At 36.3% G+C, this 22,102-nt stretch overlaps 3 protein-coding genes across 3 annotated transcripts; all 3 read right to left on the bottom strand.

The window, feature by feature from the left end:
* Positions 1-13,779: 13,779 nt before the first annotated feature.
* On the bottom strand, positions 13,780-14,842 carry LOC113351431 (GDSL esterase/lipase At2g42990-like). Its single transcript, XM_026595416.1, has 2 exons — positions 14,627-14,842; positions 13,780-14,097 (listed from the first exon to the last, which is right to left on the bottom strand). The coding sequence occupies exons 1-2, from the start codon at positions 14,840-14,842 to the stop codon at positions 13,780-13,782; spliced, it is 534 nt and encodes a 177-aa protein (XP_026451201.1).
* Positions 14,843-16,961: 2,119 nt separating this feature from the next.
* On the bottom strand, positions 16,962-18,748 carry LOC113348112 (GDSL esterase/lipase At2g04570-like). Its single transcript, XM_026591820.1, has 3 exons — positions 17,996-18,748; positions 17,428-17,917; positions 16,962-17,310 (listed from the first exon to the last, which is right to left on the bottom strand). Exons 1-3 carry the CDS (start codon positions 18,368-18,370, stop codon positions 17,114-17,116), a joined length of 1,062 nt encoding a protein of 353 aa, XP_026447605.1. The 5' UTR covers positions 18,371-18,748; the 3' UTR covers positions 16,962-17,113.
* Positions 18,749-18,913: 165 nt separating this feature from the next.
* On the bottom strand, positions 18,914-21,390 carry LOC113353583. Its single transcript, XM_026597136.1, has 3 exons — positions 21,092-21,390; positions 19,685-19,745; positions 18,914-19,592 (listed from the first exon to the last, which is right to left on the bottom strand). The coding sequence occupies exons 1-3, from the start codon at positions 21,289-21,291 to the stop codon at positions 18,927-18,929; spliced, it is 927 nt and encodes a 308-aa protein (XP_026452921.1). The 5' UTR covers positions 21,292-21,390; the 3' UTR covers positions 18,914-18,926.
* Positions 21,391-22,102: the final 712 nt, after the last annotated feature.

Below are 22,102 nucleotides of genomic sequence, written 5' to 3'. Positions count from 1 at the left end.
CTATCAATATATATGGAATATAAAAAAGATAAAGAAACTTTAGTAGATCCTATTCCACATGTCTAATCTTCAACATTCTTCAAAATCTTCGTCACTTCCAAGTACTCCAATGATCCCAAAGGTTGTAAGTTTAGCATCACCGTTGTTGAAGATCCGTAGCTATAACAATGAGAAAACATATTTCTCGATCATTGTTATACAGTGGATAGTATTATTACACAACGTCAAAGTTCAATTGTATCACAACTTCAACAATAATACTATGGTGATATGTATCACTACCCCTTAGTCAATACTCCGTCTCACATGGAAACCACTCCCTCTTACATAATGATCCGAAAACCATATGTATTTGTAGTATGAACTACATATTAATTCTCCTCATTTTTGTCAATAAAATTGGCAAAGGAACAAGAACGGGATCATAATGAAATTTCCAAGAGAGACATTTCATGACAAGAGGAAAAAAAATACATACCAACAAATTTAGATGCAATCATATAGCCTAGGCTAAATGCATTCATCAAGGAGTTTAAAGATACAATATAACCCCTCTAAAATTCCACAGCTGCACACCCCTCAAGATACGACCATTAATCACAAGTTCAAAAGAACTCTCCCCCATTTGATGTCATTCCTGAAAGAACAACAAGAGCGACCTTAATTTCAAAATAAAAGAAGAATTTTATTGGACACCAAAATCATGAGAACGATTTTCTATATCCAAAAAACTCAATCAAATTAATCACAAGAAACCCGTGATTAATTTAATCGGAATACACAATCAAATTTAAACACAAGAGGTGATCAATTCTATTGATTATGCTCAACATAAGAGAACTTATGGAGACACGAAAAAACTCAACTAGATTAATTACAAGAGAACCCATAATTAATAATTGAATACACAACCAAACTAATCACAAAAGTAATCAATTTAATTGTCATTTGTTTTTCTCGACATAAGTAAACTTACGGAGCAATGACTAAATAACCAAACAAGATGATTAATTTAGTTCAATATGCTAGACATAACATATCTCATGAAACACCAACTAAGCTAATAAATCAACTTGGTTGTATAGTGCTCAACATAAGATACATTACGGAGCCTCACAGTAATACATAAAATATGGATCAGGGATGATCAATACTGCGGAATACACAAGGATTCATTCTATCTTTAATCACTATTTGCATAACGACAATTAATAGACATAATCCTTGAAAACAAAAGATTTTAACCTATCTTCCATCAAATGTATGAAAATATAGGCTTAACTTTTGTATTTGTCAAAAGTCCATTCATTCTTTTACCAGTACGTGAATACCGATCACAAACGACTTTACTTTTGACAAAGTATGGGACAAACATAGTTCACGGACGTAAAACCAATGTCCCATAACAAATTGCAATATAACAAATCATAAAGATTAATACTGCAATACATCATCCTCCAAATATTTTTAGAATTTAATACCAATAAACCTAAAAAGAACAAGAAGATGAAACATAATAGCTACGTGTAGTCACAATCATTGATATTCAAGCACTGGTTATTCTTCCAACTAAATCAAAAAGAAGACATACTAGGAAACAATAAATAAAGAAAGCTAAAACCAGACTCTAGCGCTATCCCGAACATGAACTAAGATTATATGGACGGTTCAGAATCCTCACGAGACAAAAGATCTTTTAGCTTGTGATCAACAGAATTCATTGCAACATCAGATAGGTGATTCTCTTTGCGAAGATCATTGATGTACGACTTTATGAGACCAAGGTCAGCAGTAACCTTTTCCAACTCAGTTTTTAATGCATCAAGATTTTTCAGAGTAACAATGATCTCTTGTTTTGCTTCCCCAAAGTACTTAAGAAAGTCATGAACAACTTCAGCAGAGATCATATCATCCTTTTCAGCATCCTCATGATCATAGGAAAAATAACATGAAGCATTAGGATTATCTTCATCTACAAGGATTCTTTTCTTCTTGGACTCGACATCACAACCTTTTTCAAGGAATCCTCCTGCAAAACCACCATAGCAAGATGAAGAAGAAGACATTCTTGACAACCCAGAAGCCAACCTAGAGTATGCGTACGTGAATTTCGTAACCCAATAGGTTGATATTTAAGGGTCTTTTAGGGAGGGGATTCTAGGGTTTTCTTAAACAGTTGACTCTTCCCAGAACACGGGATCTGTTCGAGTACAACATGACCCAAAAAAAAAATAAAGCCCAAAAGGGACTTTTGCAACAACAAAAGACTCATAAAATTCCATAACTTGGGAAAGAAATTTTGAGCATAGTTGTAGCAAGAAACAAGACTCAAATGAGGATTTCCTAAAGAAAATGAGAAGCAAATTTAGACATAACAATACTTTTAGCACAGAAAAAAGTTTAGTTATGGACGATAAGAAGATAGCTCAACTCAACAGACGCAGATGCCAAAAGTATACCTGATTATTAACACATCTTACTCAACAGGGTTTTTATGAGTAAGCTCTTCAAACCTTATGATTAATTAGCACAAGTATGAGTCACGAGCTCATCAAGAGATTTGTGTTTATGGTCAAGTCTCTTTTTCCTCCTTAATCTAGAGAGGGATCCCTTTTTATGTGAGAATTTATCATAAAACTTATTGTCATCAAACTACGAGACATAGTTTGAGTTCTTACCAGAAGAATTTTGGTTTGAGGAGGAAGACAACCTGTTGACGAATTCTTTTACCATTTAATTATTTCTTTCAGATTATTTCTCATTTCATCAATTTTTCTTCTTTCTTCTGAACTTCCTTTCTCATCAGGGGCAGCGTTATTTCCAAAGACCATGAAACGATATTCCTTTAGACGATGTTTATTAAGACGTCTGTTTTGTTCTTGAGTGTTCGAGGAACTCATTGAACTGACTTTCCTGGTAACATACACAGGGTAGGTACGAAAACCAATTGGTTTAGTCATACGAATGTCAGTAACACCTTTAAAGATTAAATCTAAGGTGTATTGAAGTTGAAACAAGGAGTTTTTCTTCAACATAGAGGTTCCCTTTCGTTTAACAGAACTCTTTGTCTCGCAGACAAGACATACTTTCTGATAATCATAATGATTAGATAGTACAGTCTTAATATCATCGTTATAAGATTTCTTCCCTCCATTTGATGTGCAACACCCTTGAGTGATGGTGATTTCAGGCACATCCGTTTTACTAGAAGGGGCTTCCGTCTTTACTTCTGAGCATGAACCATCTTTAGTTGTGTCAGAAGTACTTGGAATATTGGATTGCTTTGTGCATCCTTGAATAAAGAGCTTACCCAAGAGATGTTCAATTTCCAGGGCATCCTTTTTGAGGCTAAACTCAAGAGTCCTGCACGAAGACTGATCTTCACCATTACCTTTGGATTTGTAATCACTTATTACGCCAAGAAGAGTATTGACATGGTGCTTCAACCGATTAAATCTATCAGCTTGAATTCTAACAAGATTTAGAATCAATTCACTCTCTTCAGCTGAATCTCTTTCATTGCCAGAGAAGCTCTCTTTTGAAAGATAATCTGGATCACACATGTCGATGTTAGTCTGTCTCATCAGAACACAAGGTTTTTCTATATTGAGATTGAAGAAACTTTCTCTTTAATAGAATTTGACGAGATAGAATTTTTATTTCTAGCGACGCGTTTATCAGAGATAGTACTCTTGTCCATAGAGTCAGATCGCTACAAACACAGACTTGTAAGGTCTTAAACGTGTTTGCCTTATCTGATACCAATTGAAAAAGCGGAAGTCTAACAACACCACCCAATATTTCGCTTAGCAATCTGTATGGAAAAACTCTAATATACTTTTAAGAGAATCAACAAGACTCAATCAATTAAAAGTACATCAACGAGTTTATATCTCTCTCTTAATCTGATTTACTCAAGCAGGAACTGCGAGTTCTAATCAAATGCACGAAATAACTTGGATTACTCTAATTGATGATCTAACGCACAACCTGTACTATTTCAATTATAAAGATAAAACAATATAATGCGGAAATTGAAATAACACTGACACCAGAAATTTTGTTAACGAGGAAACCGCAAATGTAGAAAAATCCCGGGACCTAGTCCAGATTGAACACACATTGTATTAAGCCGCTACAGACACTAGCCTACTCCAAGCTAACTTCGGACTGGACTGTAGTTGAACCCCGATCAATCTCCCACTGATCCAAGGTACAGTTATGCTCCTACGCCTATGATCCCAGCAGGATACTGCGCACTTGATTCCCTTAGATGATATCACCCACAACTAAGAGTTGCTACGACCCAAAATCACAGGCTTTGACAATAAAAAAATCTGTCTCACACAGACAAGTCTATCAAAGGATCAATATGTCTCCCACAGATAAACCCTAAAGGTTTTGTTCCTTCTTTTGATAATAATCAAGGTGAACAGGAAGTAATTGATAATCCGGTCTTATATTCCCGAAGAACATCCTATCACCTCACAACAATCTTAATCGTATGGTAGCGAAACAAGATGTTGCGGAATCACAAACCATGAGATGAAGATATTTGTGATTACTTTTTATATCTTTCCTATCAGAGATATCAATCTCAAGCCAATCAATCTGATTGTACTCGTACGATAGAAGATGTAAATCAGATCCCACAACTACGATAAAAGTAGTATCGCTCTGGCTTCACAATCCCAATGAAGTCTTTAAGTCGTTAACCTGGTTTTAAAAGAAGAAAACCAAAGGTTAAAGGAGAATCGACTCTAGCACGCAAACTAGTATCACACGTAAGGTGTAGGGATTAGTTTTGCACAATACTAGATGTCTCCTTTATATAGTCTTTCAAATCAGGGTTTGCAATCAATGTTAGCTTAGTAAAAAAGCATTCAATATTCACCGTTAGATGAAAACCTGAGTTAGATTCAAGCTAATATTTATCAACCGTTAGATCGAAAACTTAGCTTGTTACACACACTTGATAATGCACGCTTCTAGGTTTGTTAACCGTACCCAAACGTATGCACTTGTTGGTTCAACAATAGTTAACCAAAAGGTTAGCCACATGAGAATTTCATATCAACCATGTTCTTCATCACCATAACTAGTTCAAATAACTTCAAATGAACTAGTTAGAGAGTTGTTAAATTGCAATGAAATATTATGTACTACACAAGACATAATTGAAGCAAAGATGATTTGATTCACTTGAATCAGTTCATGAACTTTTATAGCCACGGTTTGCAAACTGCATTCCTTAGTCTTTTTATGTTTAAGTTCAGAAATCATCTTCAGATATATAAACTTCTCAAGTTCGCATCCTAGGTTCGCGAACCTAAGTTACCGGGCAGAGATTACAAACTCTAGCAGTAATTCTCGAGTATGAGAACTTCGTCGGTTCGCGTACATGGCTTCACGCAAGTAGTTTGTCAACTCCAGCAGAAATTGTCGGGTTTGAGAACTTCGACAGTTCGCGGACTGAGTTCATGGACTTGGCTCACGCCATTCTTCCGGTTCTCTTGATCAACAAAGTTCGCAAACTTTGGTTTAAGGAATAAGACTTATACATAAATGTGTTTCCACAACAATGCTTATGTCCACCATTGGTTATGTAATCTAAACTCTAATTTCAATCATTGAAACATTATTAGAGGACGTTATATAGTTGTTACACATTTTCTCGTCAAAACAATTTTCAAGATGATTGAAACATATCATAACTTTCGTCACGTGGTAAAGATAAACTTGATCGAAGTGAAAAGCTTACCAACACATATTTCGAGATATAGATAGGTGAGGTATACTCGGATAGAAATACCAAATGTGTATAATCCAAGTCTATATATATAGAATATGACTTCTTGTCTTAAAGAGTAGGAGATAGAGTAGATAGACTTTTGAGTGACAGATAAGTTCAAGTCTTGACATACCTTTTTGTCGAGAAGTTCCACAGGTTCCTTGAGTAGTTATCCTACTTGTATGATGAATCGCCATGAAGTCCTTGAGCTCAACTACACTTTCTATCCTAGTCCGAGACTTAGCTATAATAGACTAGAAATCAAGACTTGTAGTTTTGATCACTAACATTGACAAACATGCTTGAGATAGCAACGCATGCGAGTTCGACCGAACAATGCTCTAACAACAACATTAAAGTTCAATTGTATCACAACTTTCACAATAATACTATGGTGATATGTATCACTCCTCCTTAGTCAATACTTCTTCTCACATGAAAACCACTCCTCCTTACATAATGATCCGAAAACCATATATATTTGTAGTATGAACTACACATTAATTCTCCCCCTTTTTGTAAATAAAATTGGAAAACGTACGAAAACTAGTGGGATCCACATGAAATTTCCATAGAGACACTTCATGACCAAAAGAAAGTACATATCAAATTTTTTAGATGCAATCATATAGCCGAAACTAAATGCAATCTTCAAGGAGTTTATAAATATAAAAGATAACCTCTATAATATTCCACATCCGCACTCCCCACAAAGATTTGGTAATTAATCACAAGTTTAATTAAGAACTCTCTCCCATAAAATGTCATTCCCGAAAGAACAACAAGAGAGACCTTACGTTCAAAATAAAAGAAGGATTTCTTTGGACATTAACAAATCACATGAAATATGAATTTATATCCAAAAATCTCAATTAAATTAACCACAAGAGAACCTGTGATTAATTTAATCGTAAATGCTCACATAAGAGAACTTACGGAGCCGCACAGTATTTACATAAGAAATATAGATCAGGGAAGATCAATACTGCGGAATAAACAAAGATTCATTGGATTTCTCATCACCATTTGCACAATGACATATATATAATAGACTTAATCTTTGTAAACAAAAGATCATCAGATATTCCATCAATATTTTCATAAAGACATAAGAGGCTTATATTTTCTTTGTCAAAAGTTCATTCAATACTTACATATCTACATATGAAAGACTTAACTTTTGACCTCGTATGGGACAATCATAGTTCACGGTCGCAAACACACATATCCCATAACAAGTTGCAATATATGAAACCATAAAGATTAATACTGCAAAATCATCTTCCAAATAAACTTTAGAATTTAAATTAATAAATCTAAAAACATTGCAAGATGAAAACGTTGGATATAGCTATGTGTACTCACAATAATGGCTATTCCAAAACCTAGTTATCCTTCTTAAAACACAAGAATAAATTCTCATAAGAAGTTTCCTAGACAAAATAAGTAAATCAACAAGATAATAAACAAAGAAAGACTCCTAAACCACCAAAACCGATCACGAACTAAAATTAAATAGACGTTTCGGAATCCTCATGAGCCTTGAGATCTTTGAGCTTGTGATTGACATCATCCACTGCATCTTCAGAGAAGATATCCTCATTGAGAAGTTCTTTAATATGTGTCTTTATGAGACCAAGGTCAGAAGTAACCTTTTTCAACTCAGTTATTAGCACATCAAGACTCTTCAAAGTATCAACGAGTTGCAATTTAGCATCCTCAAAGTATTTAAGAAAATCATGAACCACTTCAGCAGAAACCACATCCTCATTCTCAATATCCTGATGTGTATATGCATAGTAACATGAGGCATTAGGATGATAATCTTCTACTAGGATTGTTTTCATCCTCCCTTTGGACTCAAAACCAATACCTTTATTAGGAAAACCTCTTGCAAAGCCACTAGAGCGTGAAGATGGAGAGGAAGACATTCTTGAAAAAATCAGAATAACCTAAAGTATGCGTACGTGACTCAAGGGTTTGGTATTTAAATGGTTTCTTAGGGAAGGTAACTTTAGGGTTTCCAAAATTGATTTGTGACAGTAACACAGGTACCCGTACGAACACAACTTGACCCAGAAAAAATACAACACAAAAGGTCGTATTTTACGACATGACAGATTTTTTGCTACGTGAAAATTTTCACAAAAATTTTGGCTCAATAAATTTTATATCTTCATAGAGAAACAATTTAGAGAACAAAAGTAGCAGGCAACAAAGTTGCAACGAAAACTTCTTTAATCAAAAAACAACATCAGACACAACCAATACTTAAGCAAAGTTGTCTGCAGACAATAGTTTAGCTATCGACGATAAGAAAATGGCTCAACTAAACATAAAGCAATTTTTCCAACAGTATACCTGATTATTAACACATCTTACTCAACAGGATTTTTATGAGTAAGTTTTCAATCCTTGTGATTAATTAGCACAAGTATGAGCCCTAAGATCATTAAATGAAATGTGTTTACGGTTGAGTCTCTTTTTCCTTTCGAATCTAGGAAAGAATTCCTTTTGTTGTGAGAAATTATCATAAAACTTAATGTCATCAAAATACGAGACATAGTTTGAGTTATTACCGGAAGAATTTTGACTAGAGGAAGTTGACATCCTATTGACGATTTCTTTATAACCTTCAATTATCATTTTTGCTCCCTTCTTCTGATACTTTGTTCCCATCAAAAATAACATAATCTCCCTTTTTGACAGAAGAGAATTCTGGATCTCTTCTTGGACGATTTTTTTAAAGACGTCTGTTATGTTGAGCATTTGAGGAACTCTTCGAACTAACTTTCCTAGTAGAATACACAGGGTGAGTACTGGAACCAATTGTTTTAGACATACGAATGTCAGTTACACCTTTGAGGATTAAATCTAAGGTGTGTGAAGTCGGACAATGGAATTTTTATTCAACCTAGAGTTTCTCTTTTGCTTAACAACTCCTTTTGAATCACAAAAGAGACATACTTTATGATCACAAAGGTGATTAGATAGTACATGCTTAACATCATCGTTTGGAGATTTTTTCCTTCCATGTGATGTGGAACATCCTTGATTAGAGGATGCTATAAGCACATCTTTTCCAATAGGAAGGGATTCTGGTTTTACTTCTGGAACTGAAACTCTTTCAGTTGTGATAGAAGTAGATGGTATAGTAGACTTTTTGGAACATCCTTGAATCGATAATTCACTCATGCGATGTTCAATTTCCAAAAAATCCTTTTTGAGGCTCGCCTCGAGTAAGATACGTGAAGACTGAACTTCAGCATTTTCTTTCCAAAGAGCTTTTTCTTTAGAGTCACAGTCTCTTACTATACCAAGAAGAACATTGACATTGTTTTTAATCGATCAAATATATCAGCTTGGATTATAACATGGTTTATAATCAATTTACTCTCTTCAGCTGCTACACATTCGTCGGAGTTAGACTCTTTTGAAGGGTGATCGGGATAACACATGTCAGTGTCTATCTGTTTCGTCAGAACACTATGTTCGTCTATACTTGAGATTGACGAATCTTTCTTTTTAATAGACATTGTCGAAACAGAACTTTTGTTTTTGGTGACGCGTTTATCAGAGATATTACTGCCGTCCATAGAGTCATATCGCTACAAACACATACTTATGATGTCTTTAAAAGTGTTTGCCTGCTCTGATACCAATTGAAAAGCGGGGGTCTAACAACCACACCCAATATTTTCCTTAGCATATGGACTAACTCCAATATGCTTTCAAGAGAATCAATTATACAGTTAGATTCAATCTTAAAAAAAGCATATCAAAGAGTTAAATATATATTTCTCGATTCAATCCTCGCTCAAACAAATAAAAAGTTGCGAGACTGATTGAATATAAGAGAAATCAGTTGAACGGTACCAAAGACAAATGTTCAAGGTCAATCCATTTCAATCAACAACCACAGGTTGGATTTACCAATTGATCGATTCAACGCACAACCTGTGATATTTCAATTATATAACAAAATATAATGCGGAAAAGAAATAACACAGACACCAGAAGTTTTGTTAACGGGGAAACCGCAAATCCAGAAAAACCATGAGACTTAGTCCAGATTGAACACACACTATATTAAGCCGCTACAGACACTAGCCTACTACAAACTAACTTCGGTCTGGACTGTAGTTGAACCCCAATCAATCTGACACTGATCCAAGGTACAGTTGCGCTCCTTACGTCTCTGATCACAACGAGATAGTATGCACTTGATTCCCTTAGTTGATCTCACACACAACTAAGAGTTGCTACGACCCAAAGTCGGAGACTTTAATAAAAAAATTGTCTCACACAGAAAAGTCTATAGGAATGAAAAATTTGTCTCCCACAGAAATACCTACGATTTTTATTCCGTCTTTTGATAAATCAAGGTGAACAAGAACCAATTGATATACCGAAACTATATTCCCGAAGAATATCCTATAAGTATCAATAACCTCACAATAATCTTAATCGACTAGCGAAACAAGATATTGTGGAATCACAAACGATGAGACGAAGGTGTTTGTGACTACTTTTTGTGGGGATTTGGTTTCCCAGTTGCTAGAGTCTCCTTTATATAGTCTCTAAATCAGGGTTTGCAATCTAAGTTACCTTGGTAACAAAGCCTTTAATATTCACCTTTAGATGAAAATCTGATTAGATTCAAGCTAATATCTTTCAACCGTTAGATCGAACTTAGCTTGTTATACACAAATTAAATATAACTTCATTTAGGTTTGAGTAACCGTACATAAACGTGTACACCTAGTTGGTTCAACAATAGTTAACCAATGGTTAGCCATATGAGCACTTTCATATCAACCTTATTCATCTTCACCATAACTAGTTCAAATGACTTAAATGAACTAGTTAGAGAGTTGTTCATTTTCTTAGATCTCATAGAAGTATACAAGACACAATAAAAGCAAAATCGTTTTTGATTAAATCAAATCGATTCATGAAATTTATAGCCACGGTTTGCAAAGATTGCATTCCTTATTATATGTTTTAGTTCATGAACAACCCTATTTTACAAAGTAACCTACTTAAGTATGCAAACGGGTACGCGTACTTAAGTAACCGGATTGAGTTTTTTTTCACTTCCAAACTCCAATAGAAATTCATGGACATGAACTATCCGCCAGTATGCATACGGGTACGCATACTGTCCCAGATTTCCAACAACCGCCAGTACGCATACGGGTACGCATACTTTGGGTTCCTGGTTTTGGATTTTTACACAAATGTGAAAACACACTATGCTTATATCCAAAGATGGTCACACGTTCTAAACTCTCATTTCAATCATTGAAACTTTCTTAGAGGATGTTATATAGTTGTTATTCACAAACTATTTTTCATCAAAATGATTTTCAAGTTATTGAAATAATCAACATGACTTTCGTCACGAGTAAAGATGAACTTGGTCAAAGAGAAAGCTCACCAACACACATTTCGAGAAATAGATAAGCGAGATAAACTCGGATCGAAATAGCAAATGTGTATCATCGAAGTCTATATAGCAATACGACTTTTCTCTCAAGATAGAAGATAGAATAGATAGACTTTTGAGTGATAGATAAGTTCAAGTCTCCATATACCTTTTTGTCGATGAAGTTCCACCAGTTCCTTGAATAGTTCTTCGTCTTCGCATGATGAACATCGTGGAGTCTTGAGCTCAGCTACACTTATTATCCTAATCCGAGACTTAGCTATAAATAGACTAGAAATCAAGACTTATAGTTTTGGAAACTAAACTTGACAAACAAGCTTGAGATAACAACGCTTGCGAGTTCGACCGAGCAGTGCTCTAACACCTAAACACTGCTTTATTATGTGGATGACACTCCAAAGGAAGTTGAAGACCAGATATAAACTTCTTTCATGGGGATTGGATGTGAACCCAGCCTGTCTGTTGTGTAATGAAATGATAGAAGATGACTACCATCTATCCTTAAAATGCAGATATTCTACCACCATCTGGAACAGGTTGCTAAGGCGCTTGGGTATAAGAGGTTGTAGATATTCTTCTTGGGAATAAATAATCACCTGGTACATTAAACATATTAAAGGCAAGAAGGATGTAGGCACTCTCATGAAGCTTTATTTCAATGCTTTCGTCTATCATATTTGGTGTGAGATAAATAAGAAGATTTTCTCTCAGAGAAGCAACACTTATGATTCCATCTACCACAGAATCACTGAAGAGGTGAAGTTAAAAATGGATACTCATTCTATCCTAATCCGTGATATATCTGAGAGCAGAATCCTCTTCACTAATTGGAACTGTGACACAACATTCATCACTTCTTCTCAGGTAGAATACACCTGGGTGAATCCAGCTAATGGAGAAGTGTCCATATACACTGATGGTTGTCTCTCAGACAGTGATGCTGGTTTTGGTTCTATTATAAGAGATGAAAATGGAGTCCCTTTGGATGTTGTTGTAGGTAGTTCAGAGCCACTTACCCTTAGTCAACATGACCTTCAAGGAGTGGAAGCTGGCTTCAAATTGGCAGTCATTAAGAATCATACCATAGTTTCTCTAAGGTCAGACACTATAACTGCAGTCTCTTACTTATTGAGTCCCAACCCTAAACCTCCTTGGAAGTGTCGCATCACCATACTTAAGAATCAATCAAGCATCTGCGTGCTATGTTTTAGAATTGTACGACCCAACACACTTATAGGGAAGCAAACAGAGCAGCGAATATGTTTGCTAGCTTATATCATGCAGGGGATTTCCTGGAGATTGCACCTAACACCTTTACTGAAGAAATGAGGAAGATTGTCGAAGAAGATGTCATCGGAAAAGTGTACATTAAAGAGTAACTATGTTTTTGGTTTTTTGGTCTGTTGTCTAGACCTGTTGCCAGTTTTGTTCTTTTTCCTTTTTTTTTCTTTTTTCTTTGTAGGTTGGGGTCTCCTTAACTCCCTCTCTTTTCCAAAAAGAGAAAAAAAGAACAGATCTATTAGTAAAGTTACACTAGAGCTTATTCAAAGTGGCTTGATTGACTAGACACGAGTAGAGAGCTTATTATACGAAGTGACTTTGGATTTTAATGGACTTGTTGAACTTATAACTTGTCTAGGATTGTTAATAAACATATTTTGAAAAAGATTCATTTTCACTAGTGGAGAAAGACCCCTAATCATTCCCATCCTCATTGTTCACATTCCAATTTTCAGTAATTAAATCAACAACTTTAGCTCAACTCTCCCTTAGAAACGAACCTATTTATCATTATATTATTATTAGTATAAGAAAAGTAAGGAATATATCTTTTGTGAGTTTGACACCTCAACATACTTCTGTGTTCGATCATCATATTGAAGTCCTTTGTAAGGACCTTTAACTCTTGCAATTGAAACACTGGGTGAAGTTTGAATATTGATAGTGCCCGTAAATAGTATATAGGAAGCTCGTTGAGATGGTCATGAGGAATTTGACACAGGTAAAATTTAATCAATCAACTTTTTATCCAAGAGTTTTTATTGTAATGCATAGATGACGTTACATTTCCAGAACGATTTTTCGGCTGTTTTTCTTAACATTCTCTTAAAATGATTTTGGGAAACTAGGTGTGCCTCCATTGCTACCTAGTCACTGAAACAACTGAGATATAGTCGTAGTCATCAGTGTATTGGCTACTATGCCATAAACCTTTTCAGTATGGTGTATTTCATCCCAGACATATTTTCTCGGGTCGGGGCACGATAACAGATTTCCAGCTTTGCATATAATCCCTAGATCAATTGTTCCTGTTACGCAACATCCTTTCTCCATGTTTTCAAATCCTTTATGGTACATCCCATGGACAGTTCATAAACAAAAAAAAGTCAGCTCTATAAGAAGAACCGGTGCTTTAAAATGTAATATTAAAAGTTTGTTTGAAACGTCAAAAACCAGAATGTAATTACCGTATAGGTTTGGATTTTGAATGATATTTAGAAGAGGACTTTAAATATCTGCATACACCAACTTTATCCCCTTAAGCTCTATACTCAAATGGTAGGCAACCACTAGGAAGAACCCCAGCTAATACTATATTTATCGCACCCAAACTGTAAAGCTCGATTAGGAAATTTCTGGCAATACCAAGGAGAAAATCCTCGTATTCAGCTACCGTAAATTGAAGTGACCGTACGGGAACGGTGAAGTAATTCAGGATGAAATCGTTCGTTCCAATGATAATATAGTAAAATGATTCTCTTGTTATCTTTACTGCGCCATCCTTTCCAAGAAAGGATGATAATTTCTTCAGGTACTCTTTGAAGTATTCTAATTTTTCAGATATAGGTATCACAGCCTGCGTGCACAAGAGAGGTAATTTGCTAAGGATGGGCGCGTGTACATGTTATAATCAATGGCTTAAACTAGCACAATCAATCAAGATATGAAAATGTAAATGAAATCAATCAAATCAAGCGCACACACAACACAAGGATTTATAGTGGTTCGATCAAGATGATCTACATCCACTTGCAAAGACGACGAAATGATTCCACTATGATGATCAAACAAGTTTACAAGGTTTCTCCCAAATCCCCTCTCAAGAACTCTTCCCTCCTTTGTGCCTCACACTCTCTTAAGAACTACATTAGTTTCTCTCTCTATTATAACCCCTAGACCCCTTTTATATTTGACCTAAGTTTACAAAATAGAGTAATAGACTGTTGAGCCAAGTCCAAGGAGTAAGCCCAACTGAATACTACACGTGTATTCAAGGCATACACAACAAATCTCCACCTTGACTTCAATAATATCACCATTCATCATTTTCCATCATCTTATTCGCTTATCCCTTACAAGGGATCTCAACACTTGTTGACACCAACCAATTCCAAGCAATGCTTGAACTTGATACTTGGAGCTGACTTTGTCAACATTTCTGCAGGGTTGTCCGTTGTAGGAACCTTAAGCATAGCTATCTTCCCTTCTTCAACGGCATCCTTGATGAAATGACACCTGACATCGATGTGCTTTTGTCTCTTTGGTCTTGTAACTATCTCCCAAGTGTCATTCTTGTCAAGAAACTCAACTTCTTCAATCATAGAAGTTTCTCATTTTGCTGATTATTCACCATTGATTGCTTCTTTATAGGTTCTTAGCTCATCCCTATCTATGCCCTCACCCACTAAAAGTGCATACGCAACCAAATCAGCATGGCCATATCTCTGAGGTGGCCTGATTTCCATCATCACTCTGTCTCTAGCAAGATTATACTGATGATCTTGTGCTTCATATTCCTGGGCCGGCTCTTGCACAATTTCCTGATCATCCTCACCGGAAACAACAGTCTCATTGTTTCCTTGAACTTGTATCTCAAGTTCTACCTTTTCACCTAGCTCCACCTTATCACCAACACTCTCCTCAACTCTTATATTTAGTTCTTCATTCTTTGGCCTCAACATTGCTCATCAAATGTCACATCTCTACTAATAAGAAACTTGTTTGATATTTCTCTAGGACACCATAACTTGTAGCTTCCCCTCATTCACATGAGCATAGGCTGAATATCCAAAAACCTTCAAGTCTTCATAGTTATCATGTGAACCTGTCCAAACTTCATTTGGAGTCTTACACTCTATAGCAGTCGATGGAGATCTGTTCCCTAAATAAGCCGATGTGTTTGCGGCTTCGTCCCAAAACTTCCTTGGTAACCCAGCATTGGAGAGCATGCACCGTGCCTTCTCCACTATGGTTCTGTTCATCCTTTCTGCAACACCATTTTGCTGTGGTGTTTTTCTGACTGTGCGGTGTCTCACAATCCCTTGCTCCTTGCAGAAATCATCATACTCACCCCCACAAAATTCCAAACCATTGTATGTCCTCAAGCATTTGATTTTTCTTCCGGTTTGTTTCTCAATCATAGTCTTCCATTGCTTGAACTTGACAAAAGTTTCATCTTTGTGTTTAAGTATGAATACCCATACCTTCCTTAAGAAATCATCAATGAATGCCAACATATATCTACCACCACCATGTGACTCCACCCGAGAAGGAGCCCAAAGATCAGAATGAATATAATCCAAAATACCCTTGGTGTTATGAATAACTATACTGAACTTGACTCTACACTGCTTCCCAAACACACAATGTTCGCAGAAATCAAGCTTACCAGTTTTATGACCATAAAGCAATCCCTACTTGCTCAAAACATCCAACCCCCTCTCACTCATATTCCCTAACCGCATATGCCACAACTTGGTAGTATCGTCTTCTGAAATTGAAGAACATACATCTGCATCATCTGTAACAGTAGTACCTTGCAGTGTATAAAGACATACACAACAGTACACACATGCAATATTGCACTGAATTGATGAACTTACAAACAATTTTGAAGTAACAACATCATAATAACCTGTTGCAGCTGAAGCAAAGGCAACTCCGGTAGCAAAATCCTCAATACCTAAAGTTGGGTCCAGATATGCGGGTATCGAATTTTTAATCCCTAACATCTGTGACAAGAAATCTGTGACCAACCTACCGTTGCAAAAACGTCCAGTCGGTTTTCCTCCTTCAAAATCTTGGCCGTATGGTAGAAAGTTACCTTTTACCAAGGTTAGAATTTGGTTGTTATTGCCTGCATCAACTGCGGAGTCTCCGAACACGATAAGTCCTGGAAATTTATTTGTTCCCGTGATTTCAAGAACTGAAAATACGAGTATGTTAAGAACAACACATAGTAGTAGCCTATATTGGATTGACATTTCCTAATGCTTACTACTGAGTAACCTTATTAGAACCGAACAAACATCGATTCTTTTATAGGATAGGAAATCACAAAGAAAGAATAAAAGAAAAGAACTAATGGAAGTCGCACAAAAAATAAAATAACAAAGCAGCATGAAGCAAGAGAGACTGGTGGAAATCACGATCACACCTTATCTTTTCCCATTATGCTTTTCTTTTTCTTTGTGAAGCAAAGGACAAAATTTAGGATCACTGAAACATTGGCGGAATTACAAAAAGATATTAGAGAATTACAGCATCCTAGTTAAAAATGTCAGAGTTTGGAGCCCCTTCTCATATGGTGCTCCAATTGAGCGAATATCCAAACTTATGCCAAAGCTTATGAGAAAGTAGTTCCACGCTCTGAAGGTTACATGTAAAAAATCTGGTATCATTCGTCGAGATGGGCATCAAGTAATTTGAAGCAGGTAAGCGTAATTAACAAATTAGTTCTGACCCAACAATAGATATTGTGTATCCAAGAGTTTTTATTGCAGTGCACAGATACTATTACATTTACAGATTGGTTTTTATATGGATGTGTTCTTCGGATATGTTTCTTAACCCTCTCCGTTGTTAGCTAGTAGTCACTTAATTAATTGAGATATGGTCGTATTTATCAGTGTATTGGCTAATATGCCATAAACCTTTTCAGTTGGGTGTACTGCATCAAAAAATACATATTTGCCTGGATCGGGGCAAGATAATGCATTTCCTGCTATGCATGGAAACCCAAACTCAACTGTTCCTGTTGCACAACATCCTTCCTCTGCGTTTTCAAATCCTTTATATTGTACCCATGCAAAATTCATAAAAAAAATGAAAGGAAATGGTTAGGTACATAGTGCATTAAGTTGTCATAGTTCAAAGTTTGGTTAAAACATCAAAAACAAGAATTTACCGTATAGATTTGGATTTTGAATGATATGTAGAAGAGGATTATAGATATCTGCGTACACCAGTTTGATCCCCTCAAGCTCTATACTCAAACTCCACACCAGATTTTGTAACTTGACATTATAGTCTATACTAGCTTTTTTTATCTCTTCCAAACTCGGTCTGACAGGAACAAGATCCAAAGTTTTTACTATTGGTAGGCAATCATTAGGAGGAAGCCCGACAATTACTATTTTTCTAGCACCCAAACTGTGAAGCTCGATAAGAAAATTTCTTGCGGTACCAAGGAGAAAATCCTGGTATTCATCTACTGTAAACTGAAATGACCGTCCGGGCACAGTGAAGTAATTCAGGACGAAATCGTTCGTCCCGATGCTGATAATGTACAATGATTCTCTTGCTGTCTCTGCTGCAGTATCATTTCCAAGAAAGGACGTTAACTTTTCCAGGTACTCTTTGAAGTAATCCAATTCTTTGGATAGAGGTATCACAGCCTGTGTGCAAAAGAGATGGGTAATTTTATAAGAATAGATGTGTGTGTGTGTAAGAGTGCACTAGATGGATGAACTTACTAATATTGTTGAAGTAGCAACATCAAAACCAGTTCCAGATGAAGCAAAGGTAACTCCGGTAGCAAAATCTTCAATACCAAATGCTGGATCCAGATATGCAGGTATGGAACGTTTAATCCCTAACATCTCTGACAGGAAATCGGTAGGCAACCGCCCATTGCAGAACCGCCCAGTGGGTTTCCCACCTTCGAAATCTTGTCCATATGGTGGGAAGTTAGCCTTTATCAAGGTTAAAACTTGATTGTTATTGCCCGCATCAACTGTGGAGTCTCCGAACGCGATAAGCCCAGGAATTTTATTAGTTCCTGTGATCTCCAGAACTGCAAATACAAGTATATTAAGAACACAGAGTAGTAGACTATACTGGGTTGACATTGCTAATGCTTGCTATCAACTAAACTCTTTAGAAGTGAAGTGACTAATGTCGATCCCTTATGTAGGAAATATCTAAAACTGCCCCTTGTGGGAAAATAGCACTACTACAAGGAAATCAATGTAAAACTCCTTTGGCTTCCAGATATAATTGGAAAAGTCTCAGTTTGAGCAAGTCAATAATTTTCTAGTAATGTCAAAAATGATTCTGTTGGGGAAAGGAGTCCCTCTCTGTGGAAGAAGCTGTGGAAGCTGAAGGATTCAAATGTTTGTGTGAAAAGCTTTTGAATGAGAATTTTGCAGGTAGCAGAAAAGCTAAGTACTAGGATACATGAGATCTCCCCCAGCTGTGCTATGTTGAATAGTGTAGATGAAATCCTATCCCATACTTTGTGTGGCTGTACTTTACTAGGGCTGTGTGGTTTTGAATGGGTTGTGGGAACGTAGGACAAGAAGGGGCAGGGAGTGGTATGGATCAGTGGATCCAGTCTTGGTATGAACATGATACTGTTAGTCCTATGGATAACATGGACTTAATGCGTCTAATGATAGCTTAAAGTTACTTATTTAAGTCGGAAATGGTTGGAATTACAGGAACAATAAAATTACCAAACTGAGAATCAAAGCTTATAAAATGACCAGTACACCCATCTTGTTGCAGCTGTGAAACTGCATTTTGTTTGGCCTGTTTAATTGCGATGTCAACCCCAGCAGCTTTGCTCATCTTCGCCTGCTGACTCCAACTACCAATCTCAGCAGCTTTGCTCATCTTCGCCTGTTGAATCACACTATCAATCGCAGCAGCTTTGCTCACCTTCGCCTGTTGAATCACATTACCAATCCCAGAACCTTTGCTCATCTTCACCTGTTGAATCACATTACCAACCCCAGCATCTTTGCTCATCTTCGCCTGTTGAATCACACTATCAATCCCAGCAGCTTTGCTCATCTTCGCTTGATGAATCATAATATCTGTTCCAGAAGCTTTGCTCATCTTCGCCTGTTGAATCACACTACCAATCCCAGCAGCTTTGCTTATCTTCGCCTGTTGAATCACACTATCAATCCCAGCAGCTTTGCTCATCTTCGCTTGTTGAATCATAATATCTATTCCAGAAGCTTTGCTCATCTTCGCCTGTTGAACCACACTACCAATCCCAGCAGCTTTGCTTATCTTCGCCTGTTGAATCATAACATCGATTCCAGCAGATTGACTTACTGGAACCTCCATTATTAACAACGTAAAGTGAGACCATGTAAGGTTAAACAAATGAAAGAAACATTGAAACTAAACAAGAAAGCGAAATAGATGCTTACCGTTGAACTGCACGAAGAAGTTCTAACAGAGTTTTTCTCCACATCTTGGGAGGAAACATTCCTGCAAAAAGAAAAATGAGGAAGAAAGGTTTATAAAGAAAATACTGAAAGGGAGAGATATATAAATATTAAGACACATGCAGAGAGTTGCACATCAAGGAATTCTGTAAAAAATGATTTTGTTAGATGGAACAATTTGTATATCCAGTCTCATATCCACATTGACACGTACATAAGAAAATCCAACAGCAGACTTGTGGCACAGGCTCATTTACGGAAATTCAATCATCAGTTATTTGATATTCACCTATTTCTCTTTCGATATTAAGAATCACACAGCACACCCAGTTTCTCGTTATCATGAGTCTGACACTTCAAAAAAATCACATAAAATTTTGTTGTATCAAGGAAAAAGAAGCACACAAAGGCATGATAGCTGGAGAGAGCGATTTGATCTAGTTAACGAAAAAGCCAAAAAACAATTAACCAATTAAATCCTAAAACTACCTAGCGGAATCTCATCATGCGACTTCACAACAACTAAAACAAAAATTTAATTACTTCCTCTTACATTCTGGTAAATAATTACTAGGGGGTCCAGGACCCTATGAATTCAATTTATATATGATTTAACTAAGGTGTATGTAAATACATCCAGATTGTAGAGTTACACTTGATGTATCCAAAAAGGCAAAAAAACAAAGAAATTAGATGTTTGTAAAATCTGGATGATGAATTTGTGAAATGACGCCCAATTGTTACACTTCATGTTGGCAAAAAGTCCGACATGTGCATTCCCACTGGTAGAACGATCACTCCTCCAAAAAAGGTATACTAATGTCATATTCTTCACAAAACAAAGATATCCACACCATCTTGTTTCGATTCTCAAAGAATGGCATCTAATGGCTAATGGTGAATATAGACTCTTAACATTGAAAAAGGCTTGAGATCATGGTTGCAAAGCTTGACATAACTATCTCTATGATTCCCCCAACTTTACCAAAAGAATTTAAAAATGAAAAAACATCCTATCTACGCATACCACCCTGATTCAGTTCAATGCGCGTATCTACCGAGCTGCTAATGTAAGTTTATGTAACTAAACACGTTTGTTCAGCCTGTTGTAATGCACTTATGACTAATCTAAGCTGCCCGTCTAACAAGTTTCAACCCCAGCAAGTTATTCATCTTATAGAGAAGACCATAATATGACCGCTAAATGCAAACGCATGAAGCTCAAATTATCTTAAACCTAATCGGTTTACTTCATCTTTATATAGTTCATTCAGCAATTTCAGCGAACACTTTAAAGACCACTAATCTAAACCTTCACAAGATACCAACATTGGAAAAAAAAATCATTTGCATATACAATCAATTTAATTGAACCAAGAGATTCTTTACCTCGGGGATTGCTCTGAAAGTATTAAAGAGTCGTCTGAAGGAAGTGTTGAAGCGAAAGAAGGTATTGAATACTTGAATTTATTCTTTTTCTTCGCTGCAAGAAAAGCTCGTGAATTTTTGGTCGGTTTCCGATGAGAATTTTGGGTTTTGATTGGTAGAGTAGATTGTGCTGAATTCTGAACAGAAGGCAGGGAATCCATTAGCAGAAAACCCTGGAGTTAAGCAGTTGAGCTCCTTGTCCTTGTAATTTCGGTGGAAGTCTGGAAGAACTATAAGTCTATAATTGGCAATTAGCTCAATCAATCCTGCTATGGGTTTAGCCGGTCAAGGTGTAAGCCCAACTTAAAAGTTACGTTTGTGTTCTGTTTTTTTCTATTCTTTTGAAGGGGGTGCAATGTATAGAATACAAGACTTGGTCAAAACTTCCTCCTAGTTACCAATTTCAGGAGTACTTTACCATGTATCCCTGAAAATTAGTGTTTTTTTTTTTTTTTCTAAAGATGGTGGTTTAGGGAGCTTCGCTTATCAAAACCGTATCAATTTCACCAACTCCAACCTGTATTCCCGATGCAATACTGATTGAACGATAATTCGTATACACCTTCGGTGCTGAAGTGTAACTACCCGTTGGAATACCTTGCTCACTCGCCTATCAAACTAACTAAATATCACTCAAATTTCTCCATACATTCTAACTTTTCAACTAACAATTCCACAGCTTCTACCAACATAAACCCCAACTATATTTAATTATTACCTTATTCTGTTATTTATTTTTAGTCCTTGTGGTTAGCCGAAAATGAACTAATATTCCTACAAGCAACCAAACCCAGAAAATCGCGATTAAACTTCAGCAGGATGTCACTTGATAAAAGAGATCTTGCCTCCTATGTTACCTGGTATACCATCATCCTTAAACTCATCAAGCATTACAAAAAAAAAAAAATCTATCTCAGCAGGTTGGGTCAACCCTAACCTAGATTCAGAGAAATACAAATGGAACGGCTAAGG

This window comes from Papaver somniferum, chromosome 2, assembly GCF_003573695.1.
Source record: "Papaver somniferum cultivar HN1 chromosome 2, ASM357369v1, whole genome shotgun sequence".
NCBI classification, from domain to species: domain Eukaryota; kingdom Viridiplantae; phylum Streptophyta; class Magnoliopsida; order Ranunculales; family Papaveraceae; genus Papaver; species Papaver somniferum.
The sequence above is the reverse complement of the archived record's forward strand: the minus strand, read 5'-3'. Positions and strand labels throughout refer to the sequence as shown.

What these genes read in the sequence shown, in the direction of transcription:
- LOC113351431 (XM_026595416.1), bottom strand. Translation starts at nt 14,842, where the DNA reads ATGATTGAAGAAGTTGAGTTTCTTGACAAGAATGACACTTGGGAGATA. An exon ending in TCAAGCATTGCTTGGAATTG is followed by an intron (nt 14,098 to 14,626) that starts GTTGGTGTCAAC and finishes TTGTGCACGCAG; the next exon opens with GCTGTGATACCTATATCTGA.
- LOC113348112 (XM_026591820.1), bottom strand. Translation starts at nt 18,370, where the DNA reads ATGTCAACCCAGTATAGTCTACTACTCTGTGTTCTTAATATACTTGTA. An exon ending in TTGCTACTTCAACAATATTA is followed by an intron (nt 17,918 to 17,995) that starts GTAAGTTCATCC and finishes TTTTGCACACAG; the next exon opens with GCTGTGATACCTCTATCCAA. An exon ending in TCAAAATCCAAATCTATACG is followed by an intron (nt 17,311 to 17,427) that starts GTAAATTCTTGT and finishes TACAATATAAAG; the next exon opens with GATTTGAAAACGCAGAGGAA.
- LOC113353583 (XM_026597136.1), bottom strand. Translation starts at nt 21,291, where the DNA reads ATGGATTCCCTGCCTTCTGTTCAGAATTCAGCACAATCTACTCTACCA. An exon ending in CTTTCAGAGCAATCCCCGAG is followed by an intron (nt 19,746 to 21,091) that starts GTAAAGAATCTC and finishes TTCTTTTTGCAG; the next exon opens with GAATGTTTCCTCCCAAGATG. An exon ending in CTTCTTCGTGCAGTTCAACG is followed by an intron (nt 19,593 to 19,684) that starts GTAAGCATCTAT and finishes TTAATAATGGAG; the next exon opens with GTTCCAGTAAGTCAATCTGC.